Source organism: Scylla paramamosain, chromosome 19, assembly GCF_035594125.1.
Source record: "Scylla paramamosain isolate STU-SP2022 chromosome 19, ASM3559412v1, whole genome shotgun sequence".
NCBI classification, from domain to species: Eukaryota; Metazoa; Arthropoda; class Malacostraca; order Decapoda; family Portunidae; genus Scylla; species Scylla paramamosain.
The window spans coordinates 15,238,622-15,261,251 of NC_087169.1; the positions used below are offsets into that span (position 1 = coordinate 15,238,622).

Below are 22,630 nucleotides of genomic sequence, written 5' to 3' on the forward strand. Positions count from 1 at the left end.
GCCAGTCCCTTATTACCGCCTGATCCCTTACGCCCACTCTGTTATTTAGTACCAGAATTTTTGTGAATCCTTCCCTCCTCTTCCCCTGTCTTGCTAACCTCACGTGACAATGCTTTTATTCCTGTCGCATGAAGCAAGCGTTCCCCATTTGTTCTTCCTGGTGCCTTATAGATATTTTTTTTTTCTAATTTTCTTTCTTTTTTTGGGGGCGTCTTTTCTTTCTTTTTTTTTATTTATAAAGTTAGTAGCATAAATATCTTCCGTATAATCGTAAGAAGAAACTGTGCCTCATTTATTTTGATCCTTTATAAATTTTGCCTTCTTGTCTATTCCTACTCTCTCTCTCTCTCTCTCTCTCTCTCTCTCTCTCTCTCTCTCTCTCTCTCTCTCTTTCGTAACTGTGATGAAAGGAAGTGCCAAGGAATTACAGTCGCATTGCTAAGCTCCCCTTAGAAAGACATTCACGTATTGGTACAGTGCTGGTCACATCTCATGGAACCTTTCTGCACTCAGTTCCAGTTTCTGCGTCTTGCCTCAGTTTCAAGTTCCCTAATGTCTTGTTAGCCTCTGCATGAAGTCCCCTGATGTCTTGACAGCCTCAGTCTCAAGTCCTCTGACGTCCTGACAGTGTCCTTACAAAGCCTGACAACTGACAGATTATTTGCAGATCAGACGATTTACTTGCGAGGAAGAACGCGGGACAGAGGAAATGAGTACGACAAGCTGCTCGACTCTTAACGATGACTATACTTACACAATTATCCTTCGGTGGATATGGTACAGCATGTTTGTCCATTCACATGAGTAACATTACATCAGTATTTGAGGTTGTGCATCTAGATTCCATAAAAAAAAGAATAAAAAAAAAATATACATAGGGGATTTTAAAAGACGCAATAAGATAAATGGCTTTATTTCTGGATCCAATCTTTAAGTGTTCTTTTTCTTTTCAGATAATAATAAAAAAAATTAAGAATTTTTATATGGAGAGAAATTATGAACACACACACACACACACACACACACACACACACACACACACACACAGAAACAGAATTTAGATTATGAAGGAAGGTTTAAGCCATTACTGAAAACTTGAATACGTTTTGCTGTTCCTTTCATTTGCCATAGCCAAAGCCTCCGAAGCCGCCATAGCCGCCTCCAAAACTACCATGGAAGCCGCCAAAGCCGCCGCGGAAACCTGGTTCAGCCTCGGCGCTCCTCTTGCCGCGGTATCCTCCGTAGCTGCCGAAGCCGCCGAAACCGCCGCCGAAGCCGCCATGACCAAAACCGCCATGGCCAAAGCCGCCGCGGAAGCCGGGCTCAGGGTCAGCCTCGGCGCTCCTCTTGCCGCGGTACCCTCCGTAGCCGCCGAAGCCACTGCCGAAGCCGCCGTGGCCAAAACCGCCATGGCCAAAGCCGCCGCGGAAGCCTGGCTCAGGGTCAGCCTCGGCGCTCCTCTTGCCGCGGTACCCTCCGTAGCCGCCGAAGCCACTGCCGAAGCCGCCGTGGCCAAAACCGCCATGGCCAAAGCCGCCGCGGAAGCCTGGCTCAGGGTCAGCCTCGGCGCTCCTCTTGCCGCGGTACCCTCCGTAGCCGCCGAAGCCGCCACCGAAGCCACCGCCGAAGCCGCCGTGGCCAAAGCCGCCGCGGAAGCCGGGTTCAGGGTCAGCCGCGGCGCTCCTCTTCCCGCGGTACCCTCCGTAGCCGCCGAAGCCGCCACCGAAGCCACCGCCGAAGCCACCGTGGCCAAAGCCGCCGCGGAAGCCGGGCTCGGCCTCCGGCTGGGGCATGGCACTAGCCACGGAAACAAGGAAAGCCACGAGGGCGGCGACGAGAACCTGCAACCACCAGATTAAGTTAAGGGAGTCTCGGCGAGGAAAGATGAGTCTGGTATGTGTTGTGTGCCCGTGGTGTTGCGAGGTGTGGTAAATTGTGTCTGTGGTGTGGGAGGCATTGGCAGTGTTGAGGGTATGTTGTGTGCGTGGTAAGGATGAGTGGATGAGGAGGAGTGGAGTGTGTGCAGGAGCTGTGTGCCTGTGGAAGGCGCTGCAGGACTCACCCAGGTCTTCATGGCGAGCTGTTGAAGGGGAACATGACGCCGTCAGCGGCTGCCGCCCTATATACCCCTCAGCCGCCTGGCCCCAAGGCCGCGGCTACGAGGCCCTCGATGACTCGTTTTGGCGGTCACAAGTCAAACAATGACTTGCGTACCCAACACTCCGCGACTGAGTATAAGAGCCGCCGTTGGTGGTGAGGGGCAGCAGTTCCCGGCACGCACAGATCCGCCATGACCCTCCGCGTGAGTCCTGCGGTTTGCCAGCTACACTGCTATGCATCATTGCAATCACTGTAAACACACTAACAACTGCGACCACTGCTCGCAAACTTTGTATTGTTCACTCTGTCAGTATTACCACCACAATTACCATCACAACCACAGCCAACACAAGCAATACTTCTGTCTACTGGCATTAATATCACCGCTATATATAGTACAGTATGCTTCTGTAACACTTGTGACTGTCACCATCCGCACCACACACACACACACACACACACACACACACTAAGACACACACACACATTCACGTTCATGTACCGTGACCTAATCTGGTGGTTACAGGTTCTCGTCGCCGCCCTCGTGGCCGTCCTTATTTCCGTGGCTAGTGCCATGCCCCAGCCGGAGGCCGAGCCAGGCTTCCGCGGCGGCTTTGGCCACGGCGGCTTCAGCGGAGGCTTTGTTGGCGGCTTCGGCGGCTACGGAGGACACCGCGGCAAGAGGAGCGCCGAGGCTGATCCTGAGCCAGGCTTCCGCGGCGGCTTTGGCCACGGCGGTTTTGGACATGGCGGCTTTGGCGGTGGTTTTGGCGGCGGCTTTGGAGGCTACGGAGGATACCGCGGCAAGAGGAACGCCGAGGCTGACCCTGAGCCAGGCTTCCGCGGAGGCTTCGGCCATGGCGGCTGCTGCGGTGGCTTTGGTGGCGGCTTTGGCGGCGGCTTCGGCGGCTACCGCGGCAAGAGGAGCGCTGATCCTGAGCCAGGTTTCCGCGGCGGATTTGGTGGCTTCCATGGAGGCTTCGGTGGGTATGGAGGAGGGTTCGGCGGCTTTGGTTACGGCAAGTGAAGGGAACTGTCCCGCGACAGCTGAGGCTGAGATGTGTAGGTATTAGTGACGAAATAAACTGTGCACAGAACAACTGAACTTTGTCTTAACATTTTTTCATGATATTTCCGGTGCACGTGTTGTTTGTGAGAAGCGGAGTGTAATATCCGCTGCGGGGATGTGTAGCAAAGACGTGTTACACATACACACTGACCACTCATCCCGTGTGGTCCAGATGCTGACTGTCTATACAGTTTCCCTTGTTAATGGTCAAAATGATGCGACTGATTATCCTTTCCTGCAATAGATGTCGCTGTGTGAGTGTTAGGCTACAAGTTTCAAAGCTGCGCACAAATATATTTTTCACAAAATAATAGATCTTTTATATGTGTATCTACGTATATGAGTATATTATATGGCGTGATTGATTTTTTTCTATTATTATTATTCGTAAAATAAGTTATGAAATTTGAATTAAATCGAGATTATCTAAAAATAGTGGTACACGCGCTCCTTTTTTTATACTCTCTCTCTCTCTCTCTCTCTCTCTCTCTCTCTCTCTCTCTCTCTCTCTCTCTCTCTCGTCTACAGTATAACTGAGACAATGAGGAATGAAAAGCAGTGTGATAGATAATTATGTGAGTAATCAAGACCCCTTCCCTCCTCACCGCCGCGCCAAGCACCTCAGCATCCTGTTTACGGATATCTCGGCCGTTAGGCCAATAAGCCGTAACGCGCGAACAGTCCCATACAGTAGTACCAGTCGCCTTTTGGGCTGTCTGGCATACATGATCACAGCCGTGACTGCTTCCGGTGGGACATGAACACACACGAAGAAATGACAACAGTTACAAAATCACTAGAGTTTCCTTACTACCGTTATGTAGCACAGGAGCACGCGCGGTGTTCATCATGCAAACCAGGCGGGAAACAACATGGTACTCACATCACCGCAGGCTGATGGTGGCCAGTCCCGCTCGTCTTCCTCGTTTTCTTCCTCCTATTCGTTTTGTTCCTCCTCTTGAAATTTTGGCTAATTCTTTCAGAAGCACAGCTCACCTCACAGTGTGCCTATGACTTCACCAGCGTCTATGTATTAATTAGTTCACTATTTATTGGATAAAACTTGTAACTGCATGTGTTTTCCCCGAGCCACACTAGTACACCACTCCTCACTCAGCACACTTCACTATTTCCCTCACAACACTGATGTCCTTCACTTTATAACGATCCATCTTTTCATTCAAGCTGCTGATCATGGCGGTTCCATCATAATCAGAGAGCAAATTCACAGGAAAAGAGGACGTGAAATTTCCGTAGCCACTCACTCCACAAGCGCGAGGGTGACTAGCCTAGCACGATGACGTCACGAGGGGCCACACTGTCATCTCCCTCCCCGGACGGTTTTGTCTTTCATCTAAAATATTGTAAAAACAGAGCCTACTTCCTCATAGCACTAATATATTTACTTGAAGTGATAAGAATACGTATTCGTGTTGTTTTTCTTGTGTTATATAACACATTGTTATGACAAAACTGAGTTTGGATTTTACATTAGTGGTCCTTATGTATCGTTTTATGAGTCACTTTAACCAGTCAATCTTTTCAGTATTTAAACAAAGAAAATTACATATATAAATACTTCATTTTATCCTTCTGCCAGATACGAACATAGTGTTAAGGAAGTGGCCAAAGAAACATTACTGTAAACAATATATAGGTGTATTATCGTGCATATATATATATATATATATATATATATATATATATATATATATATATATATATATATATATATATATATATATATATATATATATATATATATATATATATATATCGGAATTAGTGTTGTGTCTATGTGAATAAAACCAGGTTGACTCCCATCTACACCGTCTTTCCGTCTGCCTCTCGTTCCCGGACTAATCTATATAACTCGCAAGGTCCCAGGCACAGGACCCATGTGACTGAGTGGTAAGTGGGACCGGGAAATCACTTCCAGTATCCTGACGAATACCTGACAGACAGTAAGTAGCATAAGTGACGGCCGGTCAAGTCTGACCTTACCGGTGACGGGTGCGTAACCATTGGTGCCCAGAAGGGGACTCAATAACAATATTGTAATTCGCCTTGCCAATACTTTAACATTTGTCAATTAAATTAATATTTATATACTTCTGCTTATCGTTTACCTTGCATCTGTCTCCGTATTCATTACTTACACTGTTTGAAATGCACAGGAAAGACATCCCTTAGAAAGTATGCCTACTAATAAGAGCAAAGAAAAAAAAAAACGAGTAATAATGTAGCCTCACTATCTCTCTCCCCCTCCTCCTTTATCGTTCACCTTTAACGTGTTCTTTTCCTCCTCTCTCTTTATCTCCTGCTACTCCTCCTTCCCTCTGTTATTTCTCATGCCTTCTCAGAGAACGTTTTCATTCTTCCAAGAGCTAACTGGAGAAGGAAAACACTCACTCCTATGTAAGGCCAGATCACAACGTGCTCATCCTGTCTCCAAAATGTTTTGTGGGGGAAATTTTAGCGTCACGTTTCGCATGTGGTGATACAAGTGAAGTGGCGATAGTGATGAAAGGAGAGGAGGGGAATGCGCTCTGAGGACCTCGCTCCGGACAGGCGACCCCAGGATACTCAGTAGCAAGGACTAGAATCCTTGTCAGTAGCTTGTCAGCATGTGGGTTGGGAAGTTGGGTCTTGTGGTGTGGGTGTACGCGGCGACGTGGTGTTGTGTTTCCGCTGAAGGTAAAGTGATACAGAGGACAGTATTCAGAAACACTTCTGCGCCGCACCTCCGTTATACATTCAAAAGGCTCTAGTTGAAGTGGCACGTGTTTTTAAGGATTTTTTTACAATTCTAATGAAAGATTGAGAAGATTTCTAGATTGTTAGCAGAAGGAACACTCTTGAGAATCCGGCTATTCATTTCTGTGTCCTTTGAAAATAGTCGTGGTGAGAGAGCAAAACTTTTTAGAATACGAGGCAGATATACAGAAGCACATTGTCATGAAGAGATAAATAAATACATAAATAAAAAGATGCAAGTTTTCGCTGTATATATGTACACTCATCTTGTCATTTTAGTTTATAAATATATTTCACGATGTGGAAATACGTAAATACGAGTAAATAGAGAGAGATAAAATAAATTCAATGTTTCACTGTATTCATCTTATTTCAGTTCACTTTCATCATTACACAAATTACCCACAGTGCTGCAAGGCAATGGACTGCCGGGAGAGGACTGCCTGATGGGGGGTGGCGTGGTGGGCTACTGCGAGGAGGTGAAGGCGTGTCTAGGTGACGGAGGCGTGGTGGAGAGGGAGGGGCGCGTGCAGCTGTGTCGACCCCATCACAATGATATATACGTGTGCTGCAGGAAGCCTCGTCTGGTCGCTAAAGAATGTAAGGAATAGTGTGTGTGTGTGTGTGTGTGTGTGTGTGTGTGTGTGTGTGTGTGTGTGTGTGCGTATGTGTGTGTGTAATGTTGTGGTTTATCAGTATGAGTGAACCAGGAAGTGCAGCCCACCCGTTGCTCAATTAGTCAGTTAGTCTATATGTGAGTCAGTCCATCAGTCTGTCAGTCAGTCAGTCAGTCCGTCAGTCAGTTAGTCAATCGGTTAATATAATAATAATAAAAAAATAAAATAATCCAGTAAAATAAAAACACAACAAATACATACAAGCATAAAACTTTTCAATGATATTACCGTAGTTCCAGCAGTATGGGCCACCTACATGAACAAGTAAAAGACGCATAGGACTAATGACAACCACAAAAACACAAATAAAATATACGAACTCCCCCCCTCAAAAAAAAAAAAAAAGAACTACAAAAACAGTGCGCTATAAATATAACCTAGCATACAAGCTGACCTAACAAACAATAACTTGAAACATAATACTTTTAAAATCATCAATCACTTCTTTCCTTTCCTTCCTTCAGCTTTATCCCTCACTATTTTCAAACACAAGTCCTTACCTACATCACCTTTCCACTATCGTTCCCGTGTGCATCTGTCTCATGTCTACTGCAGTGTGCGAGGCCTGGGCGGGGTACTGGCGGGACGAGAACGGCAACTGCGCCACTGAGACTCCCCTGATCGTCGGAGGCCAGGAGGCGAATATTGGAGAGTTCCCTAACGCGGTATGCTTGGTTTGGGGTTTGTAGATATTAATGGAGTAGTAGTAGTAGTTTAGCAGTGGTAATAGTAGTAGTAGTAGTAGCAATAATAATAATAATACGTTCACTCATAACACAGGCAGTTTTCTCAATTTCCACTAGTAAAAGGAACAAAATATATTCAACTTATTTATTGCCTTACCTCCTGACGTCACTTCCTTCCCTCCGCCCCTTGAGTGCAGGTGCTGATTGGCTCGAAGTACAAGAATGAGGGAATCAGGTACGAATGCGGCGGCTCCCTCATCTCCCCCTACCACGTGCTCACCGCTGCCCACTGCGTCTTCGTCCACTCGTAAGTGATTAAGTGAGTCATGAAGTTGATTAGTCTGGAAGTGATAAATATACAGCAATGTTCGTAGGAAATGTAAGCTTGGAAATAAAACCTGAGTATTCGTCATTGTCATCTATATTTTTGTCTTCGCTTTTCATTTCTCTTCACTTATTCCTCTTCCTCTCCTCCTCCTCCTCCTCCTCTTCCTCCTCCTTATTTTTAATTACCTTTCCTTTAAGTCTAACCTAACCTAACCTAACCTAACCTAATCTAACGTCATTGATTGGATCACATCTTAACGCAACCATCATCTCCATCTTTTCTCCCCATTCTTCGCTATCTTCCCATCACTTTATCTACCTCCCATCCCCATTTCATATTTTCTCCCCACTTTCGCTATCTTCCCATCACTTTATCTACCTCCCATTCCCATTTCTTCTTTTCTTCCCACCTTCGCTATCTTCCTATCACTCTATCCACCTCTCTCCCTCCCTCCTTCAGGCCTCACCTCACCTACTGGGCCAAGTTTGGGGAACACGATACATCCCACGACGGAACCTCTGACTTCACACCGGTGCTTCGAGGTCACATCCCATCCTCTCTTTACCGAGCCGCGGAGCTTCAAGAACGCACCTTGACCGCCAGGAGCAACACTTCATTTAGTGGTGACCCGACTTCAACCCCGCCCGGCCCCGAAATGACCTCGGTGGAGCAGGTGATCGAAATGGAGTTTAAGGAGGTACATCCACATTATCCACGTCTCTACAATTATCACGACATTGCTGTGGCGAGACTGAAGAGCCCGGTAAGTGTCGGGATGGGAAGGAGGAAGCGAGAGAGACTGACATGGAAGGAGTGAACATAGAAGAAATAGGAGGGTGGAGTAAGGGGCGCAAGAAAGGATTGAAATAAGTGAAAATGAAGGAAAGATGTTATGCTGATGTAAAAGAGACAGAAATGTGAAGGAGAGATAGAATGTGGACAGTCAAGTACAAGGACACACTATTAAAAGAGAGATGGAAGGGGAAAATGTAAAGGACGGAAAGATACAGTAGGAAAAAGTAGCGTTGTATGTGTAACATTTAAGAAGACATAGAGAGATAGAAATATGATGAAACCAGATATGTGGAAGCAAAATATCTATCAAATTATGGACGCTATATGACTGAAGTATACGCATTCATATATTATTTAGTAAATATATACCTACATACATAAGCAAATCAATCATACATTTGTTGTTGCTACGAATTTGTTGCTGCTACTACTATTACTACTACTACTACTACTACTACTATTACTATTACAGGTCAAGTTTACGAGACGTGTCCTGCCAGCCTGCCTCCCTCTCGATCCAACAGATGACTACCAAAACAAGCGCCTGACTGTGGTTGGCTGGGGCCACACGGCCTCAGGTGAGTCTCCTTCCCTCCTACAGTCACACTAAAGCGAAACACTCTTAGTTATCAGGAGAGTATTAAATCCCATGTATTTTGTATTGGGAATGTTTGAAATAGTTATATATTTTCTAAAACTTATCGTTGTAGATTTTCAGTGAGCTGTGTACTAGTGATGTGTGTGTGTGTGTGTGTGTGTGTGTGTGTGTGTGTGTGTGTACAAGGACGTGAAAGAGAAAACAAACGTGAGTTAGATTATGAAAGCAAGTGAGAGATGAAATGTAAGTGTTAGTGAGATTGAGAGCGGGGATGGGAGTGAGTGCTGCGAAGAGTGAGGCTGAATGAGGTTAAGGCCTGGTTCACACTAGTCCGTTTTTTACGTATTCCGTCTCCGTTCACCGTCCAACAATTACGTCACAAAAACGGAGTCCGTACTGAACGGACGAGTTCACTGCCGTCTCCTTATCCATTGTTTGCCAACATGGCCGCGCGGAGAAAAGACCTCCTCGACAAGGAATTTGTATACTTCTTGCCACCTTTCTGCCCGCAGCTGACGAAGAGAGGCCAGTGAGGTGAAGAGTGTCATTTACTGCACTTAAAGAAATAAAAGTAACTACACGCTAGTGAATCCTACAAGCCAAGGCGGGGGTAGTAGCGTTAGCTGCATTAATGCACGGTGTGGTGGAAAGGTAGGCTATGCTAGTATTTTCCGGTTGTCTGGTTGTCAGTTATTAAAACACTGTCATTACCATAGCTGCTGAGTGAGGGTTGTTATGTTTCTACAGTTTACTGGGCTGAAACCTGTCCAGTCCATCCATGTGCTTGTGTTTACATGCTTCGTGGTGTCGCCGTATCTCACGCTGGGACCAAGGTCACCACACTTTTTCCACGAACAGTGTAAAAATGTTTAATTTACAATATAACATTACCACATTACAAAACTGTAATTCAATAACGTTTTATCATGTACTTGAGTATCATACCTAGAACACTAAAAATATCAGTACGTGCAACACTGTGCCCCTTTCTCCGAACAAAGTTAAACTGAGTTCATCTCTTCCGCTTGACGCCGCGTTCAGACGGAGGCAGGAATGGAGGCTGGTTCCCACCACAGTCACTCGAACGGAAATGGTGGCGACGTCATTGTTGGACGGTGTACGGAAACGGAATCCGTAAAAAACGGAGTAGTGTAAACTAAGCCTAAATCCTATGGAATGACTGAGGGGAGGAGAGAGCGAGGTATCACCCCCTTGTTCCTTTATCTTGGACAGATAAGGGGAGGGGAGGTGACAGTGAGGGAAGTGAGGTTTGAAACAAGACGAAAAAGGAAGAGAGAAACAACAACAACAACAACAACAACAACAATAACAACAACAACAATATCAACAACAACAATATCAACAACAACAACAACAACAACAATAACATGTCACTACAACAAACATCCCTCTCTCCCTCAGGCATGCAGGAGATGTCGTCCACGCTGCAGAAGGTGGAGATCCCCGTGGTGGACCTCCTCACCTGTTTCTCCAAGGTGGTGAACCCCTACAGCATTCCCATGGGCATCACCAAGGATATGCTGTGTGCAGGGGAACTGGGGAAGGATTCGTGCCAGGTGAGTAGTGGTGGTGGTGGTGGTGGTGGTAGTAGTATTGGTGGTGGTGGTGGTAGTAGTGGTAGTAGTAGTAGTAGTAGTAGTAGTAGTAGTAGTAGTAGTAGTAGTAGTGATGGTAGTAGCTGTAGTAGTAGTAGTAGTAGTAGTAGTAGTTGTAGTAGTATTAGTAGTAGGAGTAGTAGTAGTAGTAGTAATAATAGTAGTAGTAACAATAGTAGATGTAGCAGTAGATGTAACAGTAGTAATACTGATAATAGTTATAATGATGTGGCAGTAGTAGTAGTAGTAGGAAGAGGAGTATAAACAGTAGTAATTCTCTCTCTCTCTCTCTCTCTCTCTCTCTCTCTCTCTCTCTCTCTCTGATCACCTAACACATCTCACCTCTCTCTACTCTCTAGGGTGACAGCGGCGGGCCCCTGATGGACCGGGTGGCGGTGGGGGACGCCACCTGCGAGCACACAGTGGTGGGCGTGGTGAGCTTCGGGGTGGGCGCGGGACGCTCTCGCTGCGGCCGCCTTGGTGTGTATGCTCGGGTCTCCTCCTACCTGGACTGGATAACGGGTATCATTGCCCCCAACAGCACGGGACAGGGCGCTTACCACACCACCACAACCACCACCACCACCGCAACCACTAACTCTTCCATCATCAGCGTCACCACCCCCACAACCACAAAGACAACCACCACCACCACCGCAGCCACCACCACTGCCAGGGTGACCGCCACCACCGAATCAGTTCCGGAGTTGTTAGAGATAATGTTCGAGAGGATGACGGAAGGCCTCTAATAATGACAGCGCATTTAGCAAACACATATCGCGCAATGGCCTGAACGTGTGTTGCTGGGGGGGGGGACTTCAATATCAGCTCAAGTACATATCATGCTCGCTCATATGTTTATAAGCAAAGTATATCATCAACTACGGGTGTGTGTGCGGTGTTGTTTGCCTCCTCTTCGTGTGTATATATATTCTTTCGGGCGTGTTAGCAAATTTAAAAATACTAGCGTACGCCTGTAAAGTTTTCCCTCTCGGTGATTCGTAATGAAAACTCTAAATTAGCCAACATTTAAATAGCTGAGACACTCTTTTAAAGCTTACATTTTCTATAGGTTCACCACACGTCCGTTTTCTTCAGGCTGAACCAAGAAGTTTCCTTGGTGTTGACCGTCATTCTTGTATAATTTCCTGCGAGCACATGATTGAAGATTACAACCAAATAATTAGCAACAGAAAGAAGCGACTAATTTGGATGCTAGGAAGAAAGCAGGGAACCACATGTACAAGGAGGAAAATAACGATTCTAGTGTTTTGCTTCGGTTTCTGTTTGGGTTTTTAATTGCACCAAAGTTTTCGTACGTAACCGGTGCCTGCCTGGTGCCTGGTTTTTCCTGCTGTCCTCTCCGTTGACTTGAGGAAAACATGTCATTAAAGGGAAGGTATTCATTGGTTCAGGCTCATTGAGAGAGTAAGAATCTTTATTTTGCAGCTTCGGCCATTCAGCAGATTTCTGGTTAGTCTTTTATTTTATCTTTTCATTTTTGTTTTGTTTTCTGAAGATTTAAGCAGTAACTTGAATTATATTATCACATTACTTTTTATTGCCGTTGTAAAGATCCTGGCTGTGAATCAGATTATATTAACTTCCACTTCCGCTGTAAAGATCACCAGGTAACACAGTCGTACACCAGAAATTCAATGTTTGGTCACAACAAGTCTTTACTCCACCAAGGCGAGACTCTAAGCCATTGATGAGGTTTAAAGGCCGGAATATTTTTATATTTCTTTAATTAAAATTATATACATATTTCAATGTAAACGCAAATACACAAAATACAGTACAGCACAAACATCATGAAAACCCTAAGAGAGAGAGAGAGAAAGAGAGAGAGAGAGAGAGAGAGAGAGAGAGAGAGAGAGAGAGAGAGAGAATTACCCAAATATGAAAAAATATATAGATGACATAATCTCTGCATAAAAATATTTCGCATGGAATGTGCATATCAGTGTTTTACTCCCTCTGACCACGCAATGCGATACAGCGACTTAGCAAGCTTGTTATCCAGGCCAGTTGTCTTGCTCTACGGGATAATATCTAGAAACCAACAAGAAAAACATACACACTTCAATACGTACACAATACATTTACGCAAGTTTTATGTTTTCACGCAGTATTCATTTCGTCACCTCCCTCCACACCAATAAATAAGTTAAATACATAAATAGATCCATTATCACGTTGTAGAAGCAGACGTGGCTGTGTGTGGGAACGTCGATGACTTCTCGTTTGCAAGGGACCTCGCGGCTGAGCTCCTTACGTTGTACAGATCAAGGGGCGGCAGCTTCCTCGATGCCACGGGGCTTGTCCTGCTGGCGGGGGGAGACTGGTTTCGTGACACCGCCGGGGATATTTTGTCACCAAAGGCCGGCTGGTTTCCGGTGACCCCCGGGTGTGTCCTGTCCACGGGGGAAGGGTGATTTCTTGTTACCACTGGGGATTTCCTCTCTACCGGGAGCGAGTGGCCTCTTGTTGACACTGACGATTTCCTATCAATTGGGGGTGGATGGCTTCTTGTTGACACTGGGGGGCTTCTGTCGGCGGGAGAATGGCTTCTTGTTACACCTCTGGATTTTGCGTCAGTGGGAGAGGGGTTTTCTGTTACCGAGGAGGATCTTCTGTCAGTGTGGGACTGACTTCTTGTTACCACTGAGTATGTTACATCAGATGGGGACTGTCGGTTTCTTGCTACCCCTGGGAATACAGAGTTAGCGGTGGGCGAGCGGTTCCTTGTCACCACAGGGGATACAGGGTCAGCTGGGGGAGAGCGGCTTCTTGTCACCACAGGGGATATAGCGTTGCTGACTTGTTCCTGGTTCCTTATGACCTGAGGGGCTGTCCTGGCAGAGGAGGGCTTTGCTGTCGGCCTTCTCTGCACGAGGGAGATAAAGGAGGGTTTGGACTCCTCGCCGTCCGTGGTCTTGGGCGTGCCCGGCGGGAGGGGGCGACGGAGTATAATCTTGCCTCGTGAACGAAGTCGCGGGAACCTTCGAATGACTAGAGGGGGCATATCCTTTCTCTTGAAGTATCTCGTTACTCCATCTTCATTTTCTTCCATTTCATCCTCTTCCTCACCACCGTCACCATCGTCCTCCTCTTCTTCGTCCTCCTCATCATCGTCCTCTTCATCATCTTCATCTGACTCCTCGCTACTGCTGCTGCTGTCCCCGTACTCGTCGCCTAAGTTCTCTACGTGCTGGGAGAGGAGGCTCACAAACCTGTCACTCTGCGGAGCGTCGAGGTCACTCACGAAGCCCTTCAGAGTGTCAGTAAGGCTCCTGGGCTGAAGATCCTCCAACCTCGTTAAGTCCGGGATAAAGGAAGACGGTATTTTGATGTGTCCTATCAGCTTCTCATCGTCCTCATTCTCCGTGATGAATGGAAGGAAGAGAACCATTTCGTCGTCCTCTTCTTCGTCGCTCTTGTCGTCCCCTCCTTCGTAACCCTCATCCTCATCGTGCTCGTGGGTCAGGGGAGTGGGTGAAGGCGGCCTGCGTGGATGACCCCTCAGGACGATGAAGAGAGGGTGGTGAGGTACTCTGGGTCTCTCGTCGCTGTCCTCGTCACTGTCCTCTTCATCATCGTCATCATCATCTTCTTCTTCTTCTTCTTCTTCTTCTTCTTCTTCTTCTTCTTCTTCTTCTTCTCCTTCTTCTTCTTCTTCTTCTTCTTCTTCTCCTTCTTCTTCTTCTTCTTCTTCTTCTCCTTCTTCTTCTTCTTCTTCTTCTTCTTCTTCTCCTTCTTCTTCTTCTTCTTCTTCTTCTTCCTTCTTCTCTTTGTCCTCCTCCTCCTCCTCCTCCTCTTCGCCCTCTTCGGCCTCACCCTCTCCTTCCGCCTCCTTATCCTCCCCCTCTTCTGCCTCCTCATCTTCTCCCTCTTCTGCCTCCTCATCCTCTCCCTCTTCCGCCTCTTCATCCTCTCCCTCTTCTGCCTCTTCCTCCTCCTTCTCTCTCAGTTCCTTGCCCCTGGACTGCTTGGTGCCCGGGATCTTGAAGAAGTCCAGGAAACGAATGTTGGGTCGCTCGGTTGGTCTTGCGCGGGATGATCCTGCCAGCGAAGTGGAGTCCTCCTCCTCCTCCTCCTCCTCCTCCTCCTCCTCCTCCGCCTCCTCCTCGTCCTTCTTCTCCTCCTCCTCTCCTTCTTCTTCTTCCTCTTCCTCTTCTTCTCCTGCACCTTCTTCTTCTTCTCCCTCTTCTTCTTCTTCTCCTTTTTCTCCTTCTTCTTCTCCTTCCCCTTCTTCTTCTTCTTCTTCTCCTTTCCCTTCTTCTTCTTCTTCTTCTTCTTCATCTTCTTCTTCTTCTTCTTCTTCTTCTTCTTCTTCTTCTTCCTCTTCTTCATCATCATCATCATCTTCGTCGTCGTCATCGTCTTCGTCTTCTTCCGAAGAATCTTCTTCTGAAGAGTCCTCTTCTGAAGAAGAATCTTCTCCCTCTTCCTCATCACTATCTTCATCATCTTCTTCTTCCTCTTCTTCCTCGTCCTCTTCCTCCTCCTCCTCCTCATCCTCCTCCTCCTCCTCTTCCTCGTCCTCCTCGTCCTCCTCTTTCTCCTCGTCTTCCTCCTCCTCCTCCTCCTCCTCCTCTCTTTCCTTTTCCTCACCATCGTCTTCCTCAATATCTTCTTGATCTTCCACTTTTTTTTCTTCTTCCTCCTGTTCTCCTTTCCCCCCCAGGCCATCCACCATCTTTTTCCTCTGCACAGGTATCTTGAAGAAGTCGAGTAAGGACAGCCTGTGACTCCCGTCCTCCTCTTCATCTTCCTCCGCTTCATCATCGCTTTCTTCCATTTCCTCGAGTTTACCGTCCTCTTCCTCACTCTCTTTAATACCTCCTGCTGGGTCCCACGCTCCTGACGCAGGGGGCTTGTAGGAGTAGCCTGAAAATAGGCTTCCTTCCTTCTTCTCTTCTTCATCAGATTCTCGTTTGCCGAAGAAGTTAAAGAGGAGATCATCTTCCTCTGAGGATGACGAGCCTTCTTCTGAGGAGGAGTCTTCGTCTGAGTCCTCTTCCTCATCTGAATCTTCTTCGTCTTCATCACCGTCTTCCTCTTCTTCCTCTTCTTCGTCTTCATCACCGTCTTCCTCTTCTTCCTCTTCTTCGTCTTCATCACCGTCTTCCTCTTCTTCCTCTTCTTCGTCTTCATCACCGTCTTCCTCTTCTTCGCCTTCATCACCGTCTTTCTCTTCTTCATCTTCATTGTCTCCATCACCACCTTCCTCTTCTTCTTCCTCTTCTCCCTCATCTTCATCCTTTTCCTCTTCCTCTTCTTCATTATCCTCTTCCTCCTTCTCCTCTTCCCCTTCACCTTCCTCCTCTTCTCCTTCCTTTTGTTTACCTTCCTCCTCGTCCTCCTCATCTTCGTGGTCCTCTTCTTCCTTTTCCTCTTCATCACCTTTACCATCACCCTCTTCTCCGTCCCCTTCCTCCTCTTCCTCCTTCTCGTCACCTTCTCCCTGTTCATCCTCGTCCTCCTCTCCCCCCTTACCTTCCTCCCCCCTGGCTCTGGTGTCGGCCATTGGCATCTTGAAGAGGTCCAATAATGAGAGTCTCGGGTGGTCCATCTTTTCTGAACCCTCAACCTCTTCCCCGTGGCTCTCTTCCTCCTCCTCCTCCTTCCCCTCCTCCCCTTCTTCTTCTTCTTCTTCTCCTTCTTTTTCTTCTTCCTCGCCCTCCTCCCCTTCTTTTTCTTCCTCCTCCTTCCCTTCTTCTTCTTCTTCTTCTTCTTCTTCTTCTTCCTCCTCATCCCCTTCTTCTTCTTCTTCCTCCTCCTCATCCTCTTCGTCGTCTTCATCTTCATCTTCGTCTTCTTCTGAATCCTCCTCCGAGTCCTCCTCTGATGAAGAGTCTTCTTCTGAGGATGAACTTTCTTCCAGTGACGAAGAATCTTCCTCTTCATCTTCATCTTCGTCTTCGTCTTCTTCATCCTCGTCTTCCTCTTCGTCCTCTTCTTCCTCCTCTTCATCTTCGTTTTCGTCCTTATCTTCACCTTCCTCTTCGTTTTCTCCTTCCTCGCCATCCTTCTCATCCTCCTCGCCTTCCTCTCCCTCCTGTTCTTCCTCCCCTTCCTCTTCTCCCTCTTCCTCTTCCTCTTCCTCCCCTTCCCTCTCTTTTACACTTTCCTTCCCTTTCCTCCTCTGTGTTGGTAACCTGAAGAAGTCCAGCAAAGATAATTCCTGACGCTCCTCTTCTTCTTCCTCCTCCTCTTCCTCCTCTTCGCCTTCCTCGCCCTCGTCGTCGCCTGCGTGAGACAAGCCCTTCTGGTCCTGTGTGGGCGTAGGATTCCAGGCCCCAGAGGCAGGAGGGCGGTAGGAGTAGCCAGGGAACACGAGTCCTTTGTCATCCTCCTCAGATGATGATGATGATGATCCTTCTTCTGATGAGTCCTCGTCTGATTCCTCCTCCTCCTCCTCCTCCTCTTCAGATTCTTCATCCTCGTCATCTTCGTCTTCTTCTTCGTCGTCACCTTCTTCGTCCTCGTCTTCTTCTTCTTCTTCATCTTCTTCGCCTTCTTCTTCACCTTCTTCTTCCTCTTCCTTTCCCTCCTCTTCACCTTTTTCTTCTTCTCCTTCCTCTTCCTCTCCTCCTTCTTCGTCTTCTTCGCCTTCTTCTTCACCGTCTTCCTCGTCTTCTCCTTCTTCACCTTCTTTGCCTTCTTCTTCTTCTTCTTCTTCTTCTTCTTCTTCTTCTCCATCACCTTCTCCACCTTCTTCCTCCTCTTCCTCTCCTTCTTCATCTCCTTCGCTTTCTTCTTCTTCGCCTTCTTCTTCGTCTTCTTCTTTACCTTCTTTGCCTTCCTCGCCTTCTTCTTCCTCTTCCTTTTCTCCTTCTTCACCTTCTTCGCCTTTTTCTTCGCCCTCTTCTTCTTCCTCTTCTTCTTCATCTTCTTCGCCTTCCTCGCCTTCTTCTTCCTTTTCATCTCCTCCTTCTTTGCCTTCGCTTTCTTCTTCCTCTTCCTCTCCTCCTTCTTCATCTTCTTCACCTTCTTTTTCCTCTTCTTCGTCTTCCTCTTCTTTGCCATCTTCGCCTTCTTCCTCTCCTTCGCCTTCTTCTTCTTCCTCTTCTTCACCTTCGCCTTCTTCCTCTCCTTCCTCTTCCTCTTCTCTTTGTCCATCCTCTTCATCACCTTCCTCATCCTCTTCATTCTCTTCCTTTTCTTGTTCCTCGCCATCCTTTTCTCTATTATCCTCGTCTTCATTATCCTCCTCTCCTTCCTTATCCTCCTCCTCGTCCTCTCCCTCTTCTTCCATCTCCTTTTCCTCGCCTTCCTCGTCCTCTTCATCTTCATCACCTTCGTCGTCGCCTGCGGGAGTGAATCCTTTCTGGTCTTGTGTCTCTGTAGGATTCCACGCCCCGGAGGCAGGAGGACGGTAGGAATATCCAGGGAACACGAGTCCTTTCTTATCATCCTTCTCATCTTCCTCCTCCTCCTTCTCTTCCTCTGACCTCCGCCTGCCGAAGAAACGCTGGAACAAGTCGACCTCCTCTGAAGATGATGAGTCCCCTTCTTCTTCTTCCTCTTCTTTGTCTTCTTCAGCAGCCTGTTGTTGTCGTTTTCTGTTGAAGAACCATGCGAAGGGATCATTCTTCTCCTCCTCCTCCTCTGAAGAAGAAGAAGAAGAAGAATCGTCCTCGTCTGACTCGTCTTCCTCTTCTGATTCTTCCTCTTCGTCTTCATCTTCTTCCTCCTCCTCATCCTCCTCTTCTTCTCCCTCTTCCTCTTCATCCTCCTTTTCTTCTCCCTCTTCCTCTTCATCCTCCTCTTCTTCTCCCTCTTCCTCTTCATCATCGTCATCCTCTTCTTCTTCCGAGTCCTCTTCCTCTGAGGACGAATCTTCTTCTGATGAGGAATCTTCTGAAGAATCTTCCTCCTCTTCGTCATCGTCGTCTTCCTCCTCTTCATCTTCTTCCTCTTCTTCATCATCTTCCTCTTCTTCATCATCTTCCTCCTCTTCATCATCTTCTTCGCCCTCTTCTTCATCGTCTTCCCCTTCTTCTTGATCTTCATCGTCTTCATTCCCTTCACCTTCATCCTCTTCTTCTCCTTCCTCCTCCTCCTCCTCTTCCTCCTTCATTCCCTTATCTTCCTCCTCTTCCTTCTCATCTTCCTCTTCTTCCTTCTTACCTCCTTCCGTCTTGCTCTTCCTTCCCGTCGGTATCTTAAAGAAGTCCAGCAAGGAGAAACCCATATGCTCCTCCTCCTCCTCCTCCTCCTCTTCCTCTTCCTCTATAACTTCATTCTCTTCTTTTTCCTCTTCATCATTTTCTTCGTCTTCGTTTTCTTCTTCATCTTTTTCCTCTCCATCTTCTTCCTCTTGTTCTTCTCCCTCTTCATCTTCCTTTTCTTCTCCTTCCTCTTCTTCTTCCTCTTCTTCTTCTTCTCCCTCTTCTTCCTTTTCTTCTCCTTCTTCCTCTTGTTCTCCTTCTCCTTCTCCTTCTTTATCTCCTTTTTCTTCTTCCTCTTTTTCTTCTCCCTCTTCATCTTCATTTTCTTCTCCTTCTTCCTCTTTTTCTCCCTCTCCCTCTTCTTCTTCCTCTTCCTCTTGTTCTCCTTCTCCCTCTTCCTCTTCCTTTCCATCTCCTCCCTCTTCTTCCTCCTCTTGTTCCTCTTCTCCCTCTTCCTCTTCCTTTCCGTCTCCTTGCTCTTCTTCCTCCTCTTCTTCTCCTTCTCTCTCTTCTTCTCCCTCTTCCTCTTCTTCTCCCTCTCCCTCTTCCTCTTCCTTTCCGTCTCCTCCCTCTTCTTCTTCCTCTTCCTTTTCGTCTTCTTTTCCATCCTTATGTCCCTTTCCTTCCCAGTTCTCTTCCTCACCTTCCTCTCTTTCATCTTCCTCCTTCTTCTTATGTAACTTTCCTTTCCAATTCTCTTTCTTGCCCTCTTCTTCTTCTTTTTCGTCTCCCTCCTCTTCTTCCTCTTCCTTTTCTCCTTCTTCCTTCTCTTCTCCTTCCTCCTCTTCCTCTTGTTCTCCTTCTCCCTCTCCCTCTTCCTTTTCGTCTCCTTCTTTCTCATCTTCTTGTTCTTCTTCCTTTCCGTCACCTCCTTCATCTTCCTCTTGTTCTTCTCCTTCCTCACCTTCCTCTTGTTCTTCCTCTTCCTCTCCATCTCCTTCCTCTTCACCTTCCTCCTGTTCTTCCTCTTCCTTTTCTTCTCCTCCCTCCTCATTTTCCTCTTCTTCTCCCTCCTCGTTATCTTCTCCCTCTTCCTTTTCGTCTCCTCCTTCCTCACCCTCCTCTTGTTCTTCCTCTTCGTTATCTTTTTCCTCGCCATCTTCCATTTCCTCCTCACCCTCCTCTTCCTCCTCTTCTTCGCCCTCTTCACCCTCCTCTTCCTCCTCTTCCTCGACTTCACCTTCCTCACCCACCTCTTCCTCCTCCTCGCCCTCGCCCTCCTTCCAGTCGCTGCCGAGGAAAAGACTCCAGTGGTTAGATGAAGGCACTTTGAGGAACGTGTGTAGGGAAGGTCTTCGTGTCTTCTTGCCTCTCTCCATAATGCCGGCAACTGACGGTCCCGACTTCTCCTCTTCCTCTCCTTCCTCTTCCTCTTCCTCTTTCTCGTCCTTGCCTTCTTCCTCTTCTTCATCTCCCTCCTTCTCTTTCTCATTTTCTTCTTCTCCCTCCTCCTCCTCCTCCTCCTCCTCCTCCTCTTCTCCCATCTTTTTCTCCTCCTCGTCTTCCTCTTCTTTCTCTTCCTCTTCCTTTCCTTCCTCCTCCTCCTCCTCCTTCTCCTTCTCCTCTTCCTCTTCTTTTCCTTCTTTCTCTTCTTCTTCGTCCTCCCCGTCCTCTTCTTCATCATTTTCATTAACATGACCTTCCTCTTCTTCTTCTTCTTCTTCTTCTTCTTCTCCTTCTTCTTCTTCTTCTTCTTCTTCTTCTTCTTCTTCTTCTTCTTCTTCTTCTTTTCCTTCTTCTTCTTCTTCTTCTTCTTCTTCTTCTTCTTCTTCTTCTTCTTCCTCATCCTCTTCTGAATCTTCCTCTTCCTCCGAATCTTCCTCTGAAGAGGAATCTTCCTCCGAAGAATCTTCTTCCTCTTCGTCATCTTCATCATCATCATCATCTTCATCACCATCTTCTTCTTCTTCTTCTTCTTCTTCTTCTTCTCCTCCCTCTTCTCCCTCTTTTTCCTCATCCTCTTCCTCATCCTCTTCCTCATCCTCTTCTGAATCCTCCTCTTTTTCCGAATCTTCTTCAGAAGATTCCTCTTCTGAAGAGGAGTCTTCTTCTGAAGAATCATTTTCATCTTCGTCATCATCTTCCTCTTCACCATCTTCTGCTTCTCTTTCCTCCTCCTCCTCCTCCTCCTCCTCCTCCTCCTCCTCCTCCTCCTCCTCCCCTTCCTCCTCTTCTTCCTCCTCCTCCTCCTCCCCCTCCTCCTCTTTCCCTTCTTCCTCCTCTTCCTCCTCCTTCCCTTCTTCCTCATCTTCCATTTCTTCATCCTCTCCTTCTCCATCCCCCTCCTCTTCCTCGTCCCCGGACAGTGGGGAGCCCTCACCCCCTGACTCGTATCCCTCGTCCTTGTCCTCTCGAACGTCGGGGCGTGCCAGGGAGGGGCGGCGGTGACGGTAGCGGGGGAACACACTCAATCGCCGCTTTTCTTCCTGCTCTTCCTGTTCTTCCTTTTCCGCCCGTTGCCTGCCGAAGAAACGACCGAAGAATTCATTTTTCTTTGAAGAGTCCTCCTCCTCCTCCTCCTCCTTCTCCTCCTCAGCAGACTCTTGCTTTCTGGAGGGAGACCTGTTGAAGAACCACGAGAATGGACTCTTTTCTTCTGAGGAGGAGGAGCCCTCTTCTGACTCCTCTTCTCCTTCTGACTCTTCGTCTTCCTCTTCTTCCTCATTATCTTCCTCATCTTCCTCTTCTTCTTCAGCATCTTCATCTTCCTTATCTTCCTCCTCTTCCTCTTTCCCTTCATGTTCCTCCTCTTCATCTCCTTCATCCTGCTCTTCGTCCTCAGCCTCTCCCTCCTCTCCTTCGTCTTCCTCCTCAAGCTTCCGGTCGTGTGTGCGTGAGCGTGGGTGCGATCTGTCAGGGCCGGCGTCCTTCAGCCTGGTGCTCCCTGGCCGCTGCCTCTCCTGCGCCGGGAATTTGAAGACGCTGTGTAGAGGAAGCGTGAAGTCATCCTCCTCATCATCATTCTTGTTCTTCTTCGAAAACCCGAAGAAGGGGAAGGTGGGGGTGTACTCCTCCTCATCGCTGTCTTCGTTCACCCCATGTCCTTCCTCATTCAGCACCTCGTACACAAACACGGGACGCGGCTCTTCATTTTGACTCTCGGAGGACTTGCTCTCATCCTCCTCCTTCCTCAGCATTACCGGCAGCCTGTAGAAGTCCTCCTCGCTCTCTGACTCTCCGCCGAACTTCGCCGCGTTCCTCAGGCTGTTGAAGGGGGAGCTGCTGAAGGCCGAGTTACTGAAGGGCGGCACTTTCTCCACGTCCTCCTTGGAGAGGCCGCGGGGCTTGCCGAACAGCATGTGGAACACGTCGTTGTTGAAGGGGTGCACGTCGTTGTGGTCGGTGATCTCAAAATGCGAGAAGGGGTCGAAGATTTCCAGCGAGGTCATCCAGAAGTGGCTGGGGTCCCCTGCGCCGCGCGTGCCGCCGCCCTCACCGCTGCCAGACCTGTCAGGAAAGGTCATTGTGAGTCACTGATCTTTCGTCGTAAGCATCCTTATGCTCGTACGCTTGTTCATTTATATATGCTTGTCTTAATATATATATCAGGTATTTATATATCTATTGTATTTTCGTATTCCTATCTATCTATCTATCTATTTACCTATCTGTCTGTCTTTCCATCTATCTTTCCATTTTTCTATCTGTCTATCTACCTATCTATCTACAAATCCATCTATCTCTTTATATCACTTTTATATCGAGCTACATGCCTGTATTTATTCGTTCATCTATCAGCTTAGTTGCTTATCTCTCACTTTCAATATTCAAATATCCATCTGTCTGCTTATTTGTCCATTTATCTGCCTGCCTATCTACCTACC

The 22,630-nt window shown here is 47.3% G+C and overlaps 4 protein-coding genes and 1 long non-coding RNA gene across 7 annotated transcripts in view; 2 read left to right on the plus strand and 3 right to left on the minus strand.

Moving 5' to 3' along the window:
* Positions 1-897: 897 nt before the first annotated feature.
* Positions 898-2,213, minus strand: LOC135109707 (acanthoscurrin-1-like). The gene is made up of 2 exons (XM_064021275.1): positions 2,063-2,213; positions 898-1,841 (listed from the first exon to the last, which is right to left on the minus strand). The coding sequence occupies exons 1-2, from the start codon at positions 2,072-2,074 to the stop codon at positions 1,119-1,121; spliced, it is 735 nt and encodes a 244-aa protein (XP_063877345.1). The 5' UTR covers positions 2,075-2,213; the 3' UTR covers positions 898-1,118.
* Positions 2,214-2,215: 2 nt separating this feature from the next.
* LOC135109708 (uncharacterized) lies at positions 2,216-3,200 on the plus strand. Its single transcript, XM_064021276.1, has 2 exons — positions 2,216-2,302; positions 2,627-3,200. Exons 1-2 carry the CDS (start codon positions 2,291-2,293, stop codon positions 3,125-3,127), a joined length of 513 nt encoding a protein of 170 aa, XP_063877346.1. The 5' UTR covers positions 2,216-2,290; the 3' UTR covers positions 3,128-3,200.
* Positions 3,201-5,721: 2,521 nt separating this feature from the next.
* On the plus strand, positions 5,722-14,276 carry LOC135109724 (transmembrane protease serine 9-like). 3 transcript variants are annotated; one of them, XM_064021293.1, is made up of 8 exons: positions 5,722-5,866; positions 6,335-6,526; positions 7,159-7,268; positions 7,487-7,596; positions 8,077-8,380; positions 8,885-8,990; positions 10,433-10,587; positions 10,986-14,276. In XM_064021293.1, exons 1-8 carry the CDS (start codon positions 5,797-5,799, stop codon positions 11,373-11,375), a joined length of 1,437 nt encoding a protein of 478 aa, XP_063877363.1. In that variant the 5' UTR covers positions 5,722-5,796; the 3' UTR covers positions 11,376-14,276. The 3 variants fall into 3 exon arrangements, with proteins under 3 accessions (XP_063877363.1, XP_063877364.1, XP_063877365.1); XM_064021294.1 differs by having other exon boundaries at positions 8,077-8,314; positions 10,986-12,587; XM_064021295.1 differs by lacking the exon at positions 6,335-6,526 and having other exon boundaries at positions 5,793-5,866.
* On the minus strand, positions 7,135-11,103 carry LOC135109725 (uncharacterized). The gene is made up of 3 exons (XR_010272844.1): positions 10,969-11,103; positions 7,447-7,630; positions 7,135-7,273 (listed from the first exon to the last, which is right to left on the minus strand). It is a non-coding gene; the product is annotated as an uncharacterized LOC135109725 (long non-coding RNA).
* The window catches only part of LOC135109723 (titin homolog), a 28,966-nt gene continuing 18,693 nt past the window's right edge, over positions 12,358-22,630 (minus strand). The window contains exon 3 of the mRNA XM_064021291.1: positions 12,358-22,253. Within this exon, the coding sequence (XP_063877361.1) occupies positions 12,821-22,253 (9,433 nt within the window). The 3' untranslated portion in view covers positions 12,358-12,820. The remainder of the gene's footprint in view (positions 22,254-22,630) is intronic.